We start from the raw sequence: 22,269 nt of genomic DNA, 5'->3' as shown, positions 1-22,269 counted from the left end.
GAGCATGCCCTGAAGAGCCATGTCTACACGTTTCTTAAATACCTCCAGGGATGGTGACTCCACCACCTCCCTGGGCAGGCTGTTCCAGTGCTTGACCACTCTTTCAGTAAAGTAATTCTTCCTAATATCTAATCTAAACCTCCCTCGCCGCAGCTTCATACCATTTCCTCTGGTCCTGTCGTTATTCCCTTGGGAGAAGAGGCCAACCCCCGCCTCTCTACAGTTTCCTTTCAGGTAGTTGTAGAGGGCAGTGAGGTCTCCCCTCAGCCTCCTCTTCTCCAAACTAAACATGCCCAGTTCCCTCAGCCTCTCCTCATAGGACTTGTTCTCCAGACCCCTCACCAGCTTGGTGGCTCTCCTCTGGACACGCTCCAGCACTTCAATGTCTTTCCTGTAGTGAGGGGCCCAAAACTGAACACAGTACTCAAGGTGAGGCCTCACCAGTGCCGAGTACAGAGGCACGATGACTTCCCTGCTCTTGCTGGCAATGCAGCCCAGGATGCAGTTGGCTTTCTGTGGCCAGCCACATTGCCAGCTCGTGTTGAGCTTCTAGTCCACCAACACACCCAAGTCCTTCTCCTCAAGGCTGCTCTCCAGCCATTCTCCTACCAACCTGTATTTGTTCCTGGAATTGTCCCAACCCAGGTGCAGGACCTTGCACTTGGCCTTGTTGAACCTCATGAGGTTCACTTGGGCCCACCTCTCAAGCCTGTCCAGGTCCCTGTGCATGGCATCCCTTCCCTCCAGTGTGTTGACCATACCACACAGCTTGGTATCATTGGCAAACTTGCTGAGGGTGCACTCAATCCCACTGTCCATGTCTCCAACAAAGATGTTAAACAGCACTGGTCCCAGTACTGACCTCTGAGGAAAAATCATAGTTAATGGAACTTGAGGTGCATTTGGATTAAGACGGAAATCTACCAAACCCAGACCACAATCCAGGACTCCCAAATGCAATTTTGTCTCACTGTATACAGTATGTCAAGCAGATGTTATTAGGACCATTAAGATACATAGTACCTCCTATCTCATCTTTACTAAGGGAGAGAATATTTTTAAGAAGGTGTTAATGGCAGATAGGAAGGGGGCATTTGGCTTTGGAGATGAGATAGGAAAGATAGAAGATGAATGACTAGTCAAGGTAATGGGAAGAGTTGTATTAATTTAGTGGCTTCCATTATAAATTGTAGGTTTCAGTAGCGACACTGTCAATCCATGTGTTGAGGAGTGGCGAAAGTGGAGCTGCCCAACAAAGAGGTCTGAGCCAGGAGTCAAGGGCAACTGTAGCACTGGCCATCCCTGCACCATTGGCACAGTTCCTCCAGGCCTGACCACAGTAGAATGAACAATGTGTTGGTAACTGGGTCCATCGGCAACCTTTGGCATGACAAGTTAATAAGTCAGATCAGGAACAAAAGAAGGTGAGGCCAGAGAGAGGGCTGAAGACCAGGCTGTAACATGTGTCTGATGGTCATTTAGAAGACAGGACTACAGAAAGGCACTTCTACAATGTATCTTAGGTAGGGAATGAAGGTCCAGGCCTGAGCTGGGGTCCTGGAACCATAGTCTGAGAACGCAGGGTGAAGATCTTCAAAGAGACTGGCCAGCACAATGAAGGCCAGTTAGTGCACTCAGGGCCACGACATCATGGACTGATCAATAGTTGCTGTCTCTACAGAGGTGACAGATGATACTAAAACACACAAAAGCAGCTGCGGGTTGGGATGCTCGCAGGATTAATGTACACATGTTTCTTCATCAGGGTAATCATCAGTGCTGAAGTCCTGCACATAGGCACAAATGCACACACTGATGGAGAGGACTGCAAGGTCCAAATCCCACAGAAGAGAAGAGGCTCTGTCTTATCTTCCCTATCATGGTCCCCATAGTCAGGTGTCTTCATTCATGCAGTATGTCCAGGCAGGAAATGTTTAGTAACCCAGATGTTCTCCTGAGAACTTGGAATAAGGGTCCTTTACAGCTTGTTCCTTTGAACACATTAGCTATTAAGAAGGAGGAGGCAGAAAAAGCCTACCAGTTTATTTATTTATTTAAGGGGTCAATTCTGAATTAAAAACATGTTCATGAGGTACCAGTATACAAAGTTAGGTCTAACCTTCATTTTACAAGCAAGAAGTAAGGAAAAAACATTTTGGGGTCTTTTTTTTTTTTTATCTGTAAATATGTTTTCCACTATTGAAGAAAAAGTTTTTTTCTATAGAAGGAAAACATAAAAGAAAACACCTGTTTGGCTTGCAGGAATTGGCCAGGGAGGCTGTTTTCCTGACAGGCCAAAAGCGACAAGCACAGGGCCCCTTTAAAAAAAAAAGTCAGGGTTTTTTTTTTCCCTATTTCATGTGAGCATTGGCAGAAACTCTGACAAGCAGTTCTTCATATTTTATTATGTTCTTGTCTGGCAGAATCTCTGTCAGGCAAAAACCTTGTCAGCGGAAAACCTGTCGTAGGATCAGAGGAGACAAAAACAGGTGTCACAGAGGCAGTCAAAACTGAAGGAAAAAAAAGATTAGGCTAAAGAGAGAAAGGCAGACAATTACATTAATGCCATTGCTTTTATCTTATAGATGTGTGTTATTATCTCGGGGTGCTGAGTGCGCAATTGCCTCAAAGAAAAGTAGACAGGAGACAAGGGGAAACTTGATAGTTATTAACTGAAGAGGCAGTGTGTCAAAGCTGGATGGGGTTCAAAGTTTTGCAAAGGGATAAAAAAATTGCAGACAGCAAGCAACGTCTGTGAACAAACTGTGGTTCTGCTTTCGGCTACATAAACCTAGTAGCAATCTAAATGTTTCAACTTGGAATCAGATCATAGACAGAAAAATTAATGAAAGTTTTCATTCAGACTTTTTTTAATAACATTTATTTTGTGTACATGCAACTGAAGTGCAGGGGTTTTTTTTGATCTGTTATAAAAATGTTGTTAGACCATGAGGCATGGTGAGGCATGAAGACATTTATCAGTTTAGTTGCTGTGTTGTTTGGGTTTGAAACACCCATTATCAACACACATTTAATTTTAAAATGCTATTAAGAATCCTTTTACTAAGTGTGAACATCTGTACATGCAAGCTGTAAATTAGAAGATCACATATGTGTCCCTGTCAGAGACTAAATGCATTTGGCAAATCATTTCCATTATTAACTTTTAAATACAGTAAAAGGCAGAAGGAAAAGTTGGTTTTACCTATGAATCAGAATATGCTGTACTTACTCTCCTTCCATGATCTTTTGAAATCCATGTATTTCCTTAATGTTCCTTAGTTCCTTAGTGCATGTTTCTCTTCTATCTGGATTAACTGGTGAAAGGGATGAAGACAGAAGTGAAATGGAGATCACCAAAGGATGCCATGCTGTAGCTGGAATTTATACTGAAACTGATTCAGGATGTTTACCCACCCATTTAAATGTTAATGTCCCGTGCTCTCTTCACTTGTGCCAGGGTGAATGGGATAATTTCCTACACCATGAAAATATTTCAGCCATTCAGTAGACACTGGCAAGTTTTCTTGTTCTTATTCACCTTCTAAGCATGATATTTTTGCGGCGTGATTTTTTTCACTTACAAAGTGCACCACATTACACCATGTTACAGGCAGTATTAAATCTGCCTGGGGGGAGCTAGCTTAGACCACCTCTTATGACTAGTAGTTTGCCTGACCCTCCAGCATTTTAGTTGTTCATAAGCTACCTTCTGTTCTTGAAAGGATTTGTTACTTCTTGTTCCATGGTTGATGGAAAAGAAGAAAATCTTGAATGCTGAAAAATGTGGAGCTGTTCATCTTCACTACTAAAATCAATAGCAAACTCCAGTGCCTCATGTTGCCATTAATAATACTGTATCCGTCTTACCATACTCGACATGCTGTTGATGCAACAGCATTATGGAATCTTTCTATGTCAGTATTGCATATTTAATCTGTCTGCCAACTTCAGTTTCTCTTGCTGCAGAAAGTGGCTCAGTTATACAGATACTTAAAAAAGTCTGGAAAACTCTCTGTTTTTGTCTGGACACAGACTACATAAAATTTCTTTTTCATTTTCCTATTGACCCTTGAAAAAATCTAGTAATCTGGAAAGATGATGATGCTTATAAAATTCTGTATTGTCATATATATGTCTGTACGCACTCCAAGTGTATACCTCTTTGGTATCTAGAGAACTAGCTAGAAAATCAAGAGTGGAACTTTTCTAAAATCAAGAAAAGCAAGAAAATCAAGACTGGAACTATTGCAGACCCCAAATTAAAACTGAAATGAAATGAGATCCATAATGATCTGTACACTGCAACTTACCAATTCTTCTTTGTGGTGTTCTGAGACACACAGCCGGGCAAATCAGCTGAGAGAAAGGGTTTCACTAGACCTTTTCATCCCTTTCTAAGATACCTAAATATTTATCTAGTATCAGGAAATTATGAAGTGGTATGTGTATTTACAGCTCCAATTGCATTAAAACTAGGATATTTAAAATTCTTTTATGTTCAGTAAAGGAAAAATGTCATGCATTTTTGTAGCTATTCAAAAAATAATATGAGACCTCTAAAATACAAAATTCATCACTGCATACTTGTATTTCTTTCGCTTAACAAAATGGAATCCACTCAGAAGCATGGCTTTTGATTTAGTTGACCTTGTCCATTGCACATGTAGGGGAAGTAAGGGGTCTAAGGTCAATGAGTAAATTTGCATAGCTGAGACTATGAACTGGCCACAGTATAGATGAAATGAAAGATTTTGTCTTTATAGTCTGTCTTTTGATAAATTGAACAAGTGTTTGAGCTTTATTTTAATGTATCTTTATACTTAATTTCCTTTGAATTACACAGGGTCCCAAACTAGAATAAAATATAGTTTGTGAAGTTATATTTCCCATCCCTATTTTACTATATTAAAACAAACAAACAAAAAAAGACCCCAAACCCACAAATGGAACATAAAAGTTTGTTCATTGATTCATTACAAATAGGTCCAAAGTCTTTTGCTGGAATTTTGCATAATAAGAATTCTGCAGGCTGTAATGCGAAGACGGACATTGTATCAATTTCAAAGTTCTCTTTACAATTCAGATTACACTGAGCAGTGTCTGTAAAATCTGGGGGTGGGCGGGTGTTGTGGGAGGAGTGAATAAGCCAACATGGGGAGGTTTAGACTTGACATTAGGAACCATTTCTTTACTGAGAGCGTGGTCAAACACTGGAACAGGCTCCCGAGAGAGTTGGCTGATGCCCCAGGTCTGTCAGTGTTTAAGAAGCATTTGGACAATGCCCTCCATAATAGGCTTTAACTTTTGGTCAGCCCTGGAGACATCAGGCAGTTGGACTAAATGATCGCTGTAGGTCCCTTCCAACTGAGATATTCTAAATTGTCTAAATTATTATGGTACCTACTTGATATTTCAGAGTTAGGTAAGAAAAACAGTACTGAAAGGTTCCTAATTCCTCGACTAATTATCCAATAATTTTTTGCCCCCCCCTCCCGCCCTTTTTTAATAGTTAAAATTTCTGAAGCAATTACTTGAAATTTAGACTTCACCATGGAAATGTTACTTGGCTGTATGTTGTTATAATAAAACACAAGGTGCTTTTTAGGCTGTTTCACAAAAAAGTCAATTACTCAGCAAGTAGATGATTTTAAGATTCATTAGATCTCCTCTTCCTCTATCATGGAACAGCTTTCCACTCACACTGAGGTAAAGAATTCAGACTATCGGGCAGTGCTAAGAATTGGATTGGGCTGTTTAAAGGTAGCCTTCTTCATTTAAGCACCTAGCTGAACCCATCCTAGTCATGTTTTTGGAAAAGATTGTGCAGGTTGTGACCAAAAAGTCACAAACGTGTTAAGGCTTTTGTTGGGTGAACTTTTGAGCACTCTGAAAGTGTAAGAAGTATAATTAATACCTCATGCTTCCTCCTAGGAAGGGACTTTTAATGTGTCGTTTATGATGTTCAGTCACTGGTATCTTCTTAATAAGGACACATCTGTTTATGTCATTTTTCAGGTATGATTTTATACAGCCTGTTTCATCTTGAAGTGTCCTAAGCACTCATGAAATCATACGCTGCTGCAGATACTGTTGAATGTATTCACCTGTGAAACACAGCATTGTTCATTAGCATATAGAAATTGAATCAGTAGTTCAGAATAGAAAATGATGAGGAATGCTTTATAATGAAATTAGATGGGCAAGTCAGGACAGCAGAATAAGACTTTCTACTCTGAGATTTGGCAAGAAGGTTAAGTTAATAATCTTGTCCTTACAGAAAAACCAACAATGAGACTTAGGTCCTTTTCTTATCTCTTATTTGAAAAAGTATGTGTCTAACAACATAAATGATCTCTTGAATACAGCTAGAACACCAGCATTAGTTCACTAATGATACCAGAGAAGAAATCAGTTAGAAGTGCTACAGAAAGCAACTTCTCTCCGTCAACCATTTCCTCAGCAATGTCTTTTAAAGAAACGAGGTTTTTTTTTATAAATTACAAATTATAGTGAAAAGTTTCATTCTCCTGCCGAGTGCAAAGGGTTTCAATAGTCAATGGTCTGTAAGAATTTCGGATGCTTGCCATACTATTATTTCTCATATGGGTGCAAGTGCATTTCCTTTCGCTTCATGTACAACTTTTTCTTTCTTTTTTTTTTGTGTCTGTAGCATGAGGTCTGCTTTTAGTTTGAAAATGTTCTTACACACCCATGCAAAAATATATGCTTCGTTGTGTTATAAATTACACACTTCAGTGCATATCCTGACTTGTACTTCAAAAGGATAAAATTCACTGCTGATTTGTTTATTGCATAATGTACAGAATAAGGCCACAAATCAAAATTGGAGATAATTTCACTGTCACTTGGAATGTTAATCCAACACTGGACTAACTCTTATTTGTTTGTGTGTTTTGAGAAGTGGATACCTATAGATAATACTGCTTGAAAACAAATGTTGCAGATAAATGGAATGGTACAGGGTATCATGTAAAAATTTATGTCCGCTGGTCAAAGAGTGTGCTTAATAATTTAAAAGGACCTTTTTTATTTCTTTTTTCACTTCTATTCCATCTCGGCCATTCCAAAGCTACTATCCTTAGAATGGTCACATTACGTGAAGTGGGTAAACATCTGTAGAGTTTTGTAATCTCATTCTAGCTATTAGTTTTATAATCCACCCAATAGCCTTTAGATAAAGACATCTTACGGTCATTTCTGACTTGAGCCAAAGTAGAATCATGACCTTAAAATCTTCGGCAAGCCAAGTCGTCTTTAGTTGGAGGAACTTGATTTTCTTCACTGCAGGCGTAGGGTTTACTGTAAAGGAAAGAGAAACAAAAACAAATAGTAAGACATATTAGAAATACAGTATGATGCAGTGATTAAAAAGCATTGAGTATTCAGAAAATATTCAGTCAGTTCTTGAATCTGGTCTGAATTTGTGTAAACTTGGAGAAGCCAGTTAACCTCTTTGGACCCTATTCTTATTCTATAAGACTAAGGGTGGAAAGCTCAAAGTGATCCAGATCTGCTTAATTATTTTGATAGTCTAGTAGAAGGTGTTAGATCTATCAATACTATTATTATTCACAGCATTCTTATTGCAATAGTAGTGTTTTTTTTAAAAAAATATTAATAATTTACTTTATTTTACCCTTCCAAGAGGTTTCGCTGTCCCCCATGTACACATATATACATATCAGCACACATACAGCACAGCCTGCACAGTAACAAAATCAATTTTCTAGGCTTTCCTAGCAGAGTACGTTGATGACATATCTGTTATGGTAGTAGCAAAACAACCATGTTACAAAAATATCATACAAAAAAGGGCCCAAAAAAATGTAGGAAAGTATTTGACTTGTTTAAGCTTCAGTCAAATCACATTCATTAGACCATGCAAATAAATTAATCCCACATCATGAAGCCTATACAGCTGAAGTACTTTGGAAGAGCTTTTGGAAGAAAAATCCCACCCTTCACATTCTGCAGTGTAAATGTCCTGTGGAGAGACATCGGACTGCAGTCCCTAGGCTTGCCAATTCCTTATCTTTTTCAAATGTTAAATTAATATTTAAAGCTATTTATTCAAAGTTGACTTAACCACTAGAATAGGAAAGATCAGACAAATCAGTTGCAAGAGATGAAGTATGAGGAAACCAGAACTCTTTGACAAAGTATTCCTTGGAGTAAATGTGTTGAATGAAGCCAGCAAGTAAATGATAAGGGCCTTTGCGCTCTGGATATAAGAAAGCAATTTATCAAGAGCACATGAACTCTCCAGTGACCATAAGCCAAGAAGAAACCAAAGTACAAGAGAAGAAGTCCCTATAAAATTATTTTAAAATCGCAGAAAGTTTTTTTTAAAATAAGCAGTGAGAAGCTTAGGTGATGCAACATAGTCCATAAAATGGAAAGAAAATTAAATGTAAACATTGATACTGCATGATGTCTTATGCAATTCTATCATATTTAACTTCACAAGGGGATAACAATTACCTTCATTCTGCATACTTCCTCTCCCCTCATCTCTAAATTATTCATATCACAGTGAATAACATGACATTCACACAGAAGAGTAAGAAAACCTAGTCAGCTCAAAGAGCAGTGAATTCATGATAGAATTTATGGTAAATCAGGGGACTAATTTTTAACATGTTTAAAAGGCTGGGGTTTAGGGTGTACCTCTTATCTTTCTTTCCCCTAGAGGTTAAGTGTCAAACCTTTAACAGTCCCAATTGATTCTGCATAGCTTCAGTCTTGGTCATCAGTTAATCAAATTTTCTTTAATTTCTTTTGAAGTTATGAGTATTGTAGTCTCTGGGGCTCAGCTGAGCACCCTTCTGCTGTAGGAATTAAAGTTAATAGTGACATTTGGACACAAGGCCTGTTTCAGACTGCATCTGAGAAAGAATCACTCAGTGATGAGTAGTGTCCCTCAGGGGTTTGTATTGGGACCAGCACTGTTTATTATCTTCATCAGTAACATAGACAGTGGGATCGAGTGCACCCTCAGCAAATTTGCAGATGACACCAAGTTGAGTGGTGCAGTTGACATGCTAGACCTGGGCAAGCTCAAGAAGTGGGCCCATGTGAACCTCATGAGGTTCAACAAGGCCAAGTGCAAGGTCCTGCATCTGGATCAGGGCAACCCCCAGTATCAATATAAGCTGAAGGGACTGAGAACAGCCCTGCCAAGAGGCCTTGGGGGTACTGGTGGATGAAAACCTTGACATGAGCTGACAGTGTACTCTCTCAGCCCAGAAAGCCAACCATATTCTGGGCTGCATCAAAAGCAGCGTGGCCAGCAGGTTGAGGGAGGTGATTCTACCCCTCTACTCCACTCTGGTGAGACCCCACCTGGAGTACTGCGTCCAGCTCTGTAGTCCTTGGCACAGGAAAGACATGGACCTGTTGGTCCAGAGGAGAGCCAGAAAAATGATCAGAAGGATGAAACACTCCTCCTGTGAGGACAAGCTGAGAGATCAGGGGTTGTTCAGCCTGGAGAAGAGAAGGCTCTGGGAAGAACGTATTGCAGCCTTTCAGTACTTAAAGGGGGCTTATAAGAAAGATGGGAGCAGACTTTTTAGCAGGGCCTGTTGTGATAGGACAAGGGGTAATGCTTTAAACTAAAAGAGGGTAGATGCAAACTAGATGTAAGGAAGAAATTTTTAACAAGGAGGGTGGTGAAACACTGGCACAGGTTGCCCAGAGAGGTTGTAGATGCCCCATCCCTGGAAACATTCAAGGTGGGGTTGGACGGGGCTCTCAGCAACCTGATCTAGTTGAAAATGTCCCTGCTCATTGCAGTGGGGGTTGGACTAGATGACTTTTAAGGTCCCCTCCAACCCAAACCGTTCTGTGATCCTATGATTCTATGAATCATCCAGGTGATATTTCTCTGGAAAATAAATGCATCTGCCAAATTCAATCTTTTAAGACCATTATTTGGGATTATTTTCTTGTCTTCCCTTTGGCTCTTCTCTTATACTTAACTCCTTTTCTTTCAGCCTTGGACAAGCTTAGTACTCAGCACCTCTACCACCCAACCCAAGTGGAGATTGTGCAGTCCAATGTTGTGTTTGACATCAGCAGCCTGATGCTCTACGGTACTCAGGCTGTGCCAGTAAGACTGAAGATACTACTTGACCGACTCTTCAGTGTACTGAAGCAAGAGGAGGTGTTGCATATTCTACACGGCTTAGGCTGGACACTTCGAGACTATGTTCGAGGTTACATCCTTCAGGTAGGAAATAAAGCAAAGCATGTTTCTAACCCAGTTAACTTAATTTTTTCTTTGTACAGACATAGTGATCATGCACCCACAGAGACAGAATGATATGAAGTAAATTAAGCATGGCATGTTGAAGACGAGTGATGGTGCTGGCAAAATAAAATATTCAATTTTTCCTAAGCTAAAAAATGCAGGTTTCTTCATACTGGAGTATTTATTTGTCTTTGCTTACACTTATTGTAGGAAATACCTTAAATACTGCAAATACTGAGGTTAGCTAGCTGCAAGCCTGCTTTGGTCATCAAAGGCATCTGGCAAGTTTTCAAGGGCTACTGTTTGACTTCAGAAATTAAGATCCAAATCAGCAGCTCCTTCATCTTTTCTTTCCTTTTGTAGTGAGATATCTAATAAGGAGTAGATGAAACAGGGATTGTGTTCGTGGTTCTGTTGGGAAGTATCCTTACAGTGTAATATGTACATGGGAAAATCTTGTTTATAAGGTCATTTTAAAAAGGTAGTTTTAAATAAAGTGTTAAATGCGGGTTGGTTAAGATAAGATAAGCAAACAAAACATAAAATAAGTAAATAAAAAAATGGACAGGCTTGCTTTATGAGTATTGTCATGAATGTGTGTGGTTGTTTATCTGAAAAATTTCATCATCTGTTGGGTTCCAAAGTGAATTATTGCATTTTGTAAGATTATTTCTGATTGAGAATCTAATACTATGTGCTTCTGAGTTTTCTTAATTGCTCCTGACTTTGTGGGAGCTCTACCTCATCGAGAAGTCATCCAGTTACTGAAGTGGACATGCCAGAAAAACTTTGAAAATTCTAGGTTCTGATTTTTTCCTGTACTTTCTTAGGCAATGATAGCATGCTTGGCACTATATAGAAAATACAGGAATCTTTCTTCCTGCTCTGTGGAACTCTGACTATTTTTTAATTCCTCTTCAGTTTTCTGTCCTTTGTGTGAAACACGTGAATTAGCCTTATATGATTCTATGGAAACCTTCATATTCTGTGTTCTTAAATATTTTCTTAAATGCTCTGTACACAGATTTTTCCAGAGAAGTGTTCTGAGTTGCAGAACAGTCCTAGAAGAAGAGTAATAAAAAGTCTATTACTTTAATAATGAGATCCTGTTATTGTTATTAGGATACATACAGAATGGAGCTCTTTAATTGTTTTAGGATTTTCTCAGTCATCTATTTTGTAAAAGCTAAATGTTACACATGTTCAAATAGAGTAGAATCCATTTTTGCCATTACCAGTCTAAAACTTACATGTAAATTTGTATCCATGATGTTTATACAGTAGATATCTATAGATGTTCGTATGATATATATGGATGCATATGTATCTATAGATATTACATACGATATATAATTTAGATAGATATGTGATATTTAGATAGATATGTGATAGATACCTATAAAGATACCTACTGTGATGGCATTTTGTGCATATTGCATCATATTTTAGATTCCTGATTCTGAATGCTACTGATCAAGAGGGCTGAAGAAATATGATTTGTGGAGGGATACATGTAAAAAAATGCATCCTTTCTAAGATACATTGGAAAATTGCTGTTTACAAAATGCAATTAATAGTTAGGTATAATATAGTACAAGCACAGAATGTAATTCAGTGTCCCTTGTCCCTTTCAGTGACTGAAATCAGTAGTTTTCTTATTTTTAAGGTTGTAGAATCAGGCTCATGTTGATTTTGTTTTAATTTGTTTTAATGTAATGGTATTAATATATGCAAGAATGGCTTGTAATATACATAGACATTTATACAGAGTGAGATTGTGACCTGTGCATCTGAGTCGTGTAAAGGCCTATAATACACCATTAGGTCAGAGTTACCTGGCTAAAACTCAATCACATTGTAGCCCTCAAGGCATGAATTGTACCATTACTACATTCAACAACAGTATATTGAATATTATGTCAGTTAAAGGAGAACAATTATCAGGGGCAGCTGTTACAGTCTTGCCACATATTGACTTGGTTAGTGCTCGGCTGTGGATTCTGTTAGTGGGTGAATGAAGACCTATGATAGGTGTGGTTGAGCCTCCTTACTAGTTTAGTTCTCTGATTTCAAAGAATCACAGACTGGTTGAGGTTGGAAGGGGAATTTTGCCCAACCCCACTGCCCAAGCAAGTGCCACCCAAAGGTGGTTGCCCAGGGCCATGTCCAGGTGGCTTTTGAGTAGCTCCAGAGATGGAGACTCCACAGCCTCTCTGGGCAAAAAATGCATTTTGTTTCTCTTACAGCTAGGAAGCTCAGTATATAGCAGAAAAGGGAAACTGCTTAGGAAAACATGTATGAAGAGAAATCTTAGGGAAATTAATCCAATCTTTGATAATAAAATAGTCTGCTTTTAAAAGTATCTCTATCGCAGCTAAGATAAAAAGGAGAAAAGAGGCATGCAGGGAAATTTGAAAGGAAATGTGTAGTAACACTAGCACAGTAAAAGTGCATACAGATAAGAACTACAGGTAATGTCTTCTTTGAGCAAAAGGTGTTGTTCCATGAAGCTCATCATTATAGAATTTGAACTCTTCACAGAATTTTTTGAGGCTTTCAGATTCAGCTTTTCCCCACAAAAAGATTCTGATGAAAAGGCATGAGCCTCCTATAGGAGAATCAAAAGTATCAAGTACCAAAAGAAATCATCCAGAATATCACAGAGCTATGGGATCGTTCGTAGGCTGTCATGCAGTGAATTCAGCATTTGACTCTCAGTCTAGAAGTTGAGTCCTTTTTAATTTTCCTGTACAAACCTGTCTAAGTTAATAACCTAGTCCAGTCAGTGCTGGTAAGTTTATCATACATTCGTGCATACTCATTGTACATCAAATACACAAATATATATCTCTAGGAAAAGGTTTAAATTTGCTATAATGCTGTAGTTAGAGAAGCGTAAACCAGTAAACTAGCTTGTTTGTCTCTAATAAAAATAATAATATAAACTTGTAATTTGACAAAATGATGAATATCACTGTTTGGTGTGGATAAAAAAGAATGTTAGTAGCTTTGGGAACACTTGCTCATAAATACAAAACTTATTTGAAGCATACAGACTCTGTATCCTAAGTCTCTTCTGAAAGGAGTAAGAGAAGTAACAGAATAGAGAAAGGGAATGATTGTGACAGATTCCAGAATACTTAGTCCTGATTCAAGTTCCAGTGTTCACCAGTTAACCTCAGTGCAAAAGACTTGTGAAGCTGATACAAAACCAGAGTTTCATGCCTTGGGAAGGTCTAAAACATCAATCTGTGCTGAATTTCCCCTGAATCATTACGAAAGTGTTAAAATATTTTAACATTTTCCCTTTTTTTTTTTTTTTTTTTTTTTTTTGAGGTGTGGGGAGAGAAATCTTAGGGTAGATGTATCCACTCAAAATCAATTATTTTAGTATTGCCAGATATTTTCTTTTCTGTTCAAGATCCATAATGGAACCCTTCTTCCCATGAAAAAAGAAAATACTTTTTCTCAGTAACTTTTGAGAAAAATCTCACCGTTTGCTCCACTCAAGAAAAAAGCGAAAACCAGTGCCTCTCTCTAACTGTGTATTAGTGCTTCAAGGTGGGTGGGATTATTTGTAATACCCTCATTTTGACTAATAATGTTTCTAAATAGCAAATTAAAAAGCAGTGGGAAGAGAAAAATGTGGTATTTATTGCTTCATTCAGTAGATGCATTAATGGAGGACAGGAAACGGAGGAACCCTGAAGCCAGCGGAGGTAATGTGATACACTGCCTTTCACATTTGGTACAGTCACAACATTGCCAGTAACGGCTGAAAGGCATTAAGACCTGGCAAGCTTTCTCTGGCCTCTGTGCAATAAACCCAGTTTCTGGTGAATAGATACCTATCTCTGAAATGTCAGTGAGTGACAATTTGGTCAACAGTCTCATCAGATTGCTCACAGGATTAATGTTTTGCAAGAGAAGTTGTTCTTTCATCTTTAGATGTGATCCTAAAAAAAAACCCTGCTGCATAGGGGAACTTTCTGGACTGTGTCTGCTCCAGAAGCATCCAGAGCACTTCAGTTTCTAGGTTTGTTTATCCTGTACCTATCTCAGGGAACTAAATTCCTGGATTTGGTGTAGTGTTAGTAAGCGTTTAGGTTTTCTCTTTGGGAACAGCAGCACAACAACTATCTTTACATGATGGGAAATTATTCTGTCAACAACAGTAGCTGGTTTAGGTCAGATTCTGCACCTGCTACTCAAAGAGATGTGATTAGTGGCTCTGTTGATTTGGGTGAAGTTACTTTTGCTGTAAAGAACAGCTCAACTGTGAGTAAGTCTCCAGCCCTGGTTTGGTTCCAGCGGAGCTGAGTGAAGAGGTAACTTTGCCAGCTGTTCTCAGCTCCATCACTGGAGAATACTGTACCCCACCCATTTGCTAGTGTAACTACATGTGTAATTGCTCCCTAGCCAGGTTCTCTCTAAACAAGCCAGGTTAAAAAATCCTCCTGCTAAACATGTGCAAGTCAACTCTGATTATTCTGAGAGGAAAGGGCTAGAGAACTATTATGCCACTAGCAGTGAACAGCTGGGGCATTCAGTTTTTGCACTGGTCCAGCTGCAGATGACAGAACATGTGACCACAACTTAGAGGCCATAAACTGATTCTTTGCAAATAATGATTCAGTGTTTTGAGTAACAGCTCAACACTTTTTCAACTGTTTTGTGATCAAACAGTTGTATTCCCTTAGTGTAAAAGAGGAAAATAAATATTATCTTTACAGTACAAAGAGGAAAGCAGAGGCACTGCACAGAACACTGGTGGAATCAGGAAAAGGGGCTAGACCTAGGATTTCCATTCTTACTATTGTTCCCTCAAAAAAAGTAAATTATAGTCAGTAGCTCATAGGCAATGTCTTGGCTGCCAGACTCTCTGGTGCCGCTCACAGCTATGAGAAATTATTTTAAAAAACCCCAAAACCCAAAATCGAAACTAAACCCAGCTGGTAAAGTATGGGTATTTTATTGACCCCAAAGGTGACTCACTTAAAAAAGTTCCTGAACTGGACAGTGCATGGGGAATCACTAATCCTAAATGAAGATCTTTTCCATGGCAATGTCAATGCTGAAATATGATAAAATTCAAAATTATTAGATATCATTTTATGCTTTGGGAAGACTAGAAATGGGAGTATTATGCTTTTCCTGCCTCTGTGGTTTTACTGTCAAGACTGCTAATTTTAAAAGTAAGAAAAAAACCTTTGAAATTAATGACATCCTCTGCCACTGCTGACTTGGGGTTGTGTGTTTCTTTGCCCACAGATCATCAACACAATTGCTACGTTATGAATTCACTTAACTCTTCTGATGATGACCAGGGTGGACTGTGGTTTATTCTTATTGCTGTGTTGATTCTGTAGTGCTGAAACAACTGTTGAGCAAGAACAACTGTCTCAGTTACTGAAGTCAGCTAGGAGTACACTTTCAGAAAAGGAGGGACATTTAGATGTTTTTTCAAAAGACAACATCCCATTAACTAAAACAAACTCATTCAAATTGTGAAATACATAGTGCAGGTTAAATAATTCAGTTCTGAGATCTTAAAAGAAAAATTTGTTCTATGTATAGTCAAATTACATGCTCACATATATTGGTGACAATTACTCAAAACTGACAATTTCTCAAATTTTTGTGAAAAGTAGTTGCTCTTGGTGGAATGAGTTGTTTTCATTTGCTGTCCTAGTTTACCACAACTAGATTGTTCATGCATACCATTCTTACATTCAGATTAGGTCAAGAGATTTGGGGGGAGACTAAAGAAGAAATTTGGGTGTCTTTAATAATACCATTCTTAATTTCTTTTCTGTTCTTTTTCTGAGTAATCCCTTAGCACCTCATTCCTTCTAAGCAGGTGAAATATTAACCATATGCACAGATGGAAATTGCTTTACTGTTCTTAAAATCAAATATTCCCCACCATTGGCTTCTCTGTGGAGGATTTCAGAAAAGCATGGATTCTGTTGGTATCTGACCTCTTTTAGGGTCTTAGCTTTCCTGTCTGTATTAATTTTCTTCCTTTTAAGATGTTTGAACTTTTGCTACAGAGCCCAAGTGCAAAGGCTATTTAATTAAACAGCTTGTCAAACAGCCTCCATTGCTTAAACATAAGGGACATTAGAAAGAAAATAAACAAACAGCAGCTCTGAGGATATCAGCTTTTCTAAGGCAGACAAGTGGTGTCAGGTCATTGTAGTGATGATATCATACATTCGTTTCAATGTCATCTGCTATCTATAATTACAAGTCATATGAAGTTTCTCTCAGCTTTTTTTTTTACAAGTGCCATCAGTTGATTTACTCTTTTTTTTTCTTTCGAAACAAGAACACCTTTAAAGAGGTAGTATGCTATATTATTCGTAGTAAAGAAAATTAAAAGAAATAGGCAATCAAATGATGACATCGATGGGGAAAAAAATGTTTAGCCTTGCAATCCAGCAAAAGTTTGATGACAATTATGCACCATTGCTTTTGTATGTGAAGGTTGTACATGTATTTAGTTTGTATTGCTTCTCATTTTTCATTGGTCTGTTTGTCAGTCTCTTAATTAATACTTTGCACTTGTTTAGCTGTGACCACTGGAGGATTTCCATGTGTTTTAAGAATTAGTCATTTCTCAGTCTTTCTCTGTCTCTATGAGTATTATGCCCTTTTTATGTATAGTAAAACTGATACAGATAAAGTTTAAGAGGTTTATCTGGTAAAGACTGTAACAAAGGCAAAGTACAACAAAAGTCTTCCACATGCAAGCTCATATTCCCATAATAACTGCCACCCACATTTCATTACTTGATAATGAAGATTTAGCCTTTTATAGCTTTATTTACTTTTTTCAGCCTTTTTAGATACACTTCTATCATGTGTTTTTGCCCCTGTAATTATTTTAAACACTTGTGTTCTTTTGTTCCTACGTTTTTCAGCAGTGGCCCTCAGAGCAACCAAGGCTCAAAGCTGGGTATCATTTATGCAGACTTCTGCTCTGCCAGATAGGATCCAAATCTGGGTCTCTTTAGTATGTGCCCTTCCTATTTCTTGTTCTCTGTGCCTGTCTGTTCCCTCTTCTCTCTCTTTCCACTCCAACTTACTTATTCTGTTGTCATTGCCTCTAATCACACCCCCCTTTTTCTTGCTTATCTTCCCTTCTTCAGCCTCACCTCCATTTCACTGCCCCTCCTTCTCTGATTTTGCCTCTTAAACACAAAGAGATGAAAAGAATCTGTTAGATGATGTGTCCATCTCCTGAGTTTTCCATTCCTCCCACAGCACCACCGCATACTAATATTTGCGGCTGTGATCATCTGGAAGAGTTTCTCTTCTCCCATGTGAGTCAGTTTAGCATGACTCCCCTGCACTTCTGTGGAACAGAGATTCTCTGCTATGCCCCTTGTTCTTTTATATTCATTTTAGCTGTACTAAGCTAGGAGTGACTATCCTATCTCTAAACAGAGGGTGAAAAAACCTCAGATAAACCTGTAAGGACTGAAGAGGGAGATGGGAAACAGAGCACAACTGCCGAGCCAGAGGGAAGCATTGTTGTGTGTTTGAGCAAAGCAGTGCCTCTTGTTCTACAGTGTGAAGTGCTTTCAGATTTTCTCTGTGTCTGCACTAACTTGCCTAACATCTTCCTGCTGCTTTTGATGCCATACCTCTAGTAGTAACACTACCAGTCACGCTAGTGCTACAAGACTCTTTATCACAACCGATAGCACTTGAACCAGGAAAGAATAAAAATAAAGACCAAAGAGTTTGATAGCACTTCTGAATGCCACCGAGACAAGATACATGACAACAGATGTCTCAGTAACATGCAAAGATCATTTGGATTTCCAGAATACGTGCAGCTGGAGAGCTGTGCTATTGCTGCTCTGTGTCTTGCATCTTGTGAGGGTAATGAAGCAGAGGGCTGTATAACCCCTGGTGATCAACAGCAGTATACATGATGCTAGTTCTTAATGACTACTATGAAATAGTCAGCCTTTATAACCATAGTGTTTCACATGGCTCAGAAATGCAAAGACAGCATTTTTAATGGCAAACACTTTTGGCTGTCAAAGAGCAAAAGAAAAAAAAAAAAAAGGATATATAGAGAGAGACTTTTGTGTAGCTGCGTTTCTCCTACCTGGAATTTGTACTGTTTACTGTACTGGGGGTGAGAAGCCGAGATCCCACTGACTGACGTAGTTCCACGCAGCTGGGCACAGCTACTGGGATGCAGAGCATGGAAATGGCTGTTACTGAAGGTCTGTCAGGCATATGCCAGAACCATGTGCGCTTGCTTTTTGAAATGGAGCTGAAAATCTCTTCACCTGCCAAGGCCTGAGTTCATGGTCCTGTGTTTCTCTTGCGATAGCTGATGAAATCACAAACACCTAAAGCAGAGTGGGGGATGAAGGAGGTGGGAGGAATAGTTCACTCCCTAGGCTGTTTTAGGTGTGAGTGATGCCATCAAGCATTGCAGGAGAAACAGAGCCCTGAACTTGGGTCTTGGCAGGTAAGCCAAGGAGAAAACTGTTTCCAGCTTTCCTGCTTCAGAATGTATTTGAATTTCTATTAACCATTTATGATCACAGAAGTTTTGCTGTGAAATATGTATATATGTATGTGTATGTACCTACCTAAATAATCTATAAATTTTATTTATATTTCTGATAGACTGTGAGTGTATGTGACAAAACTGTCTGGTTTTGAGACTGATTCTCTGTGGATGAGGGGAAGGGAGAGAAGGGCTTTCCTCCTAGCCTGGAAAATGACTTTTCTTGCCGACAGTGCCATGTTGAAGCCTCTACTGGAATGCATCCTGCACTATGTCAAAGAAAAATGACATTGAGTTGAGGACAAGATCTTGGGGTTACTGTCCATCTAAGTTGTCTTGTAATAAATGCAGTGACCTGTTATAAAATAAACAAAAGGGCATAAAGCTATTGATTAAAGGGAAATGTGTGTGTGCGTGTGGAAGGGAGTGAGTTGTGCCAAGAATCCAAGGAATTAACATAATTCTTCTCACAAAATACAGCTCAGAGATTAGAACTTCTGCTTTTTATAAATTACTCTTTTCACAGAGGACCTCAGACTGAATTCAAATCATGGTCCTGGAGGTGATAAGGTTGTGATATTAACCATTCAGCTACATATCAATGGAGATTAAGTCAATTAGAGAGTACGGTCCCCAGACCATGGCACTTTAATGGATTTAAGACTTTGCCCAGTTTAGACACCTCTTGCTCTGAGTTTAGGGGTGGTTTTGATTGTCTGTGTGTCAGCACTGGCTTCAGGCACTTATGAAATTTAGGCTCGCAGACACTTAGGAATCAGGAAGGGCCACAGAGAATCAAACTTGTCATCTGTCCAGCATCAGTTGATTTACTGCTTTTCTTGAAGTCCAAGGGATCTCAAGGGGACTTTTTTCCCTTGCAGCACTGATCTTTCAATGAGGTGCTAGTGCCTGTCCTGAGCAATAACAAGGAATAACAGTGAAGTGTGAGTGACTCTTATTAGGAGGGGTAAATGTCATTAGCACTTACTGTTGCCTTCTAGGCAGTAAGAGCATACCATTGAATGCAGACAGACAACCCCCTTTTACTGATCAAGGTACATTTTGAATCTAATGAAGATGAACTCTTATATTTTAATTAAGAAATTTACTTTTCTTTCCTGCACTGAAATATCTTCTATGATTTGGTTGTCATTTTGCACCGTGTCCTAGAAATCTGAATACTTAACTTGAAGACAGGAAACATGTATTATTCTACTGGCTCTAATATATTAACTTGCTGCACGAGTCCTTTGTGCTTCAGCTTGATTTCTCTCCTCCCCCACGGCTTTTACAAAATGTTCTAATCATCCCAATTAATACTTGGATGTTGTTAATTAATGTTTATGAAGTGCTTGGAGATCCTCTAATGAAATAGAATGTGTAATTATGATTGTTCTTTACTCAAATTCTGAAACATCACCACCACTGTAACAGTAGTTTCAGTAAATATTTTTTTAATAATCTTTTTAGCAAATAGAAGAGGAAGAATTTGTTTCTTTTGTTTCCTTTGTACCTTTTCTAGTAGGGGAAAGTATGTCTGTTTATATCTAGTCTTGCTGAGTTCTTCATGATGAATCTTGCCAGAATTGCACCCCGAAGTCTTACATTCCTTCTGATGGGAAGGGTGTGGAAACCCATGTTACTGACTGACAGTTGTCCCGCAGAGAAGGAAGCCACTTGTAGGACAGGTAGATTTTTAAGACTGCTGGCCCTGTATATATCAGCTTGTTGGGTTTTGTGTGTGTCTGTATAGCTTGCCTATTGATGTGTTTATGGTAGTAGAGTTAACATCATTACATTTTTATCCATGCAGTCTGGATATTGGATGCCTTTAACTTGTGTCTAAGTTGACATATGGTGCTGACAAATAGGAATAAAGGAAATAAGCCTGTTCATCAGGTTGCTTGCAACATAGCTTATGTTGCACTGGGCTTTCCATTAAAACAGAATGGCTCTGTTCGGAAATAGCTAAGACAATGCCTGGGCAACTTACTATGTTCAGCTAGCTCAATATATGGCTGAATGAGTGCTTGGCTTCAGAAAAGGATAGTCACTATAGAAGGTAAGTATATTAACATAAAACACTTCTGTTTTACTAGCCTCAAACATTTGAAGGTCGTCTATTCAGTTTCTGAATATCGGGGAATTGATTTTAAAGACTAGATTTAATCTAATTTATTTTTGCTTTCCATTTTATATTGAAGAAAGTTAAGTTTGTGTTTTCAAGCTGCTTCTTCCTGTTTTAAAATCTACCATGAAAAATGAAAACTACTTTACATAAAAAAACCAAATCAACACAAGAACTCCAGTAAGAAGGTATAGTGAAAAAACCCACCTTGTAATATCAAGAGTTTTTTGGTAAAATTGCAAGAATTGGCTATTCTGCAGTAGTGTTCCTTGAGTACTAAATAAAACATGCTGAGTATATAATGTTACAATCCACAAAAATGCTTTTTCCCCACCATCTCTTTTGAAAGAATTCCATAAAATGAAATTAATTTTAAAGAATTTCACTAGCACTAATTCAATTTCTTTCCATGTGTGAACTGGTTTCCTCATAAGAGTATTTCAAACAGTACCACAGAATGCAAACCAGAGCTCTTGTCTCCCCTTTGTAGGCTCAAAATATTGTCAGGTAATGGATATAAGACCCATGACATCCATTTTTTGCCGCAGCTGAAGGCAGAGATAAATTTCTTGGGAGGAAAAAGGTGAGGAATTAATAAGGTCTGTAGCAGATTGCTCACACAATTGCATTTGTGGTGAGACTGCAGAGAACCGGGGTGTTACAGAAAGTAAGAAGCTGTTCTGGGACAACTCACCAGCAAAGGTGGTGTGGTCCAGAGACACAACAGCAGCTGCTTGTGATGTGCGTACCATCTTTGACTTGGTCACTCCTAGCCTTTGTTTGGAGGCTGTGGCTAGAGGAGCCTGTGTTCCCCCAGCCACATATGTCTAGCAAGTTGATTTTACGTGGTCAGGTTAAGATGCATCTTGCAAGAGTAAGTTTCTCATAATGCCTACTTGTATATATTCTTGGAGCCTGGTACTTGATGGGTTGTGAACTGAACAACCCTGTAGCCCCATATATATTTCAATTTGCTTATTTTATTACTGTGTCATAGTGCACTATTATTGCATATAGTATTAATACTGTCCTATAACCATTATTAAATAGAAGGTTGTTTATTCTGGTAGTCGGAAGAGTACCCGTTCAGCTGGAATGAAGAGTTAGCTCTCATTCGGTCAATGCAACCATTTTTCTTAGCCATGGAAACATTGTGACATAAGTAACCTGAGCTTTACGCTTTTCCTGGAGTCACAGAAATAATAAAAAATATTTTTTTTTCAAAGTTTTTTTTGCCTGGGTTTGGGTTTTTTTGGTGAGTAGTAACCTGCAGGATCAAATAGATCAATGAAAATCTAGTACATTAGCATGGAACTGCTTGTTATATCA

The 22,269-nt window shown here is 38.6% G+C and overlaps 1 protein-coding gene across 1 annotated transcript in view; it reads left to right on the top strand.

Moving 5' to 3' along the window:
• The window catches only part of BNC2 (basonuclin zinc finger protein 2), a 235,648-nt gene that overhangs the window by 127,926 nt on the left and 85,453 nt on the right, over positions 1-22,269 (top strand). The window contains exon 3 of the mRNA XM_074166453.1: positions 10,017-10,252. Coding sequence (XP_074022554.1) covers positions 10,017-10,252 — 236 coding nt within the window. The remainder of the gene's footprint in view (positions 1-10,016; positions 10,253-22,269) is intronic.

The sequence above is a fragment of the Numenius arquata genome, chromosome Z, assembly GCF_964106895.1.
Source record: "Numenius arquata chromosome Z, bNumArq3.hap1.1, whole genome shotgun sequence".
Taxonomy (NCBI): domain Eukaryota; kingdom Metazoa; phylum Chordata; class Aves; order Charadriiformes; family Scolopacidae; genus Numenius; species Numenius arquata.
This window is presented reverse-complemented; position numbering and strand designations above follow the sequence as displayed.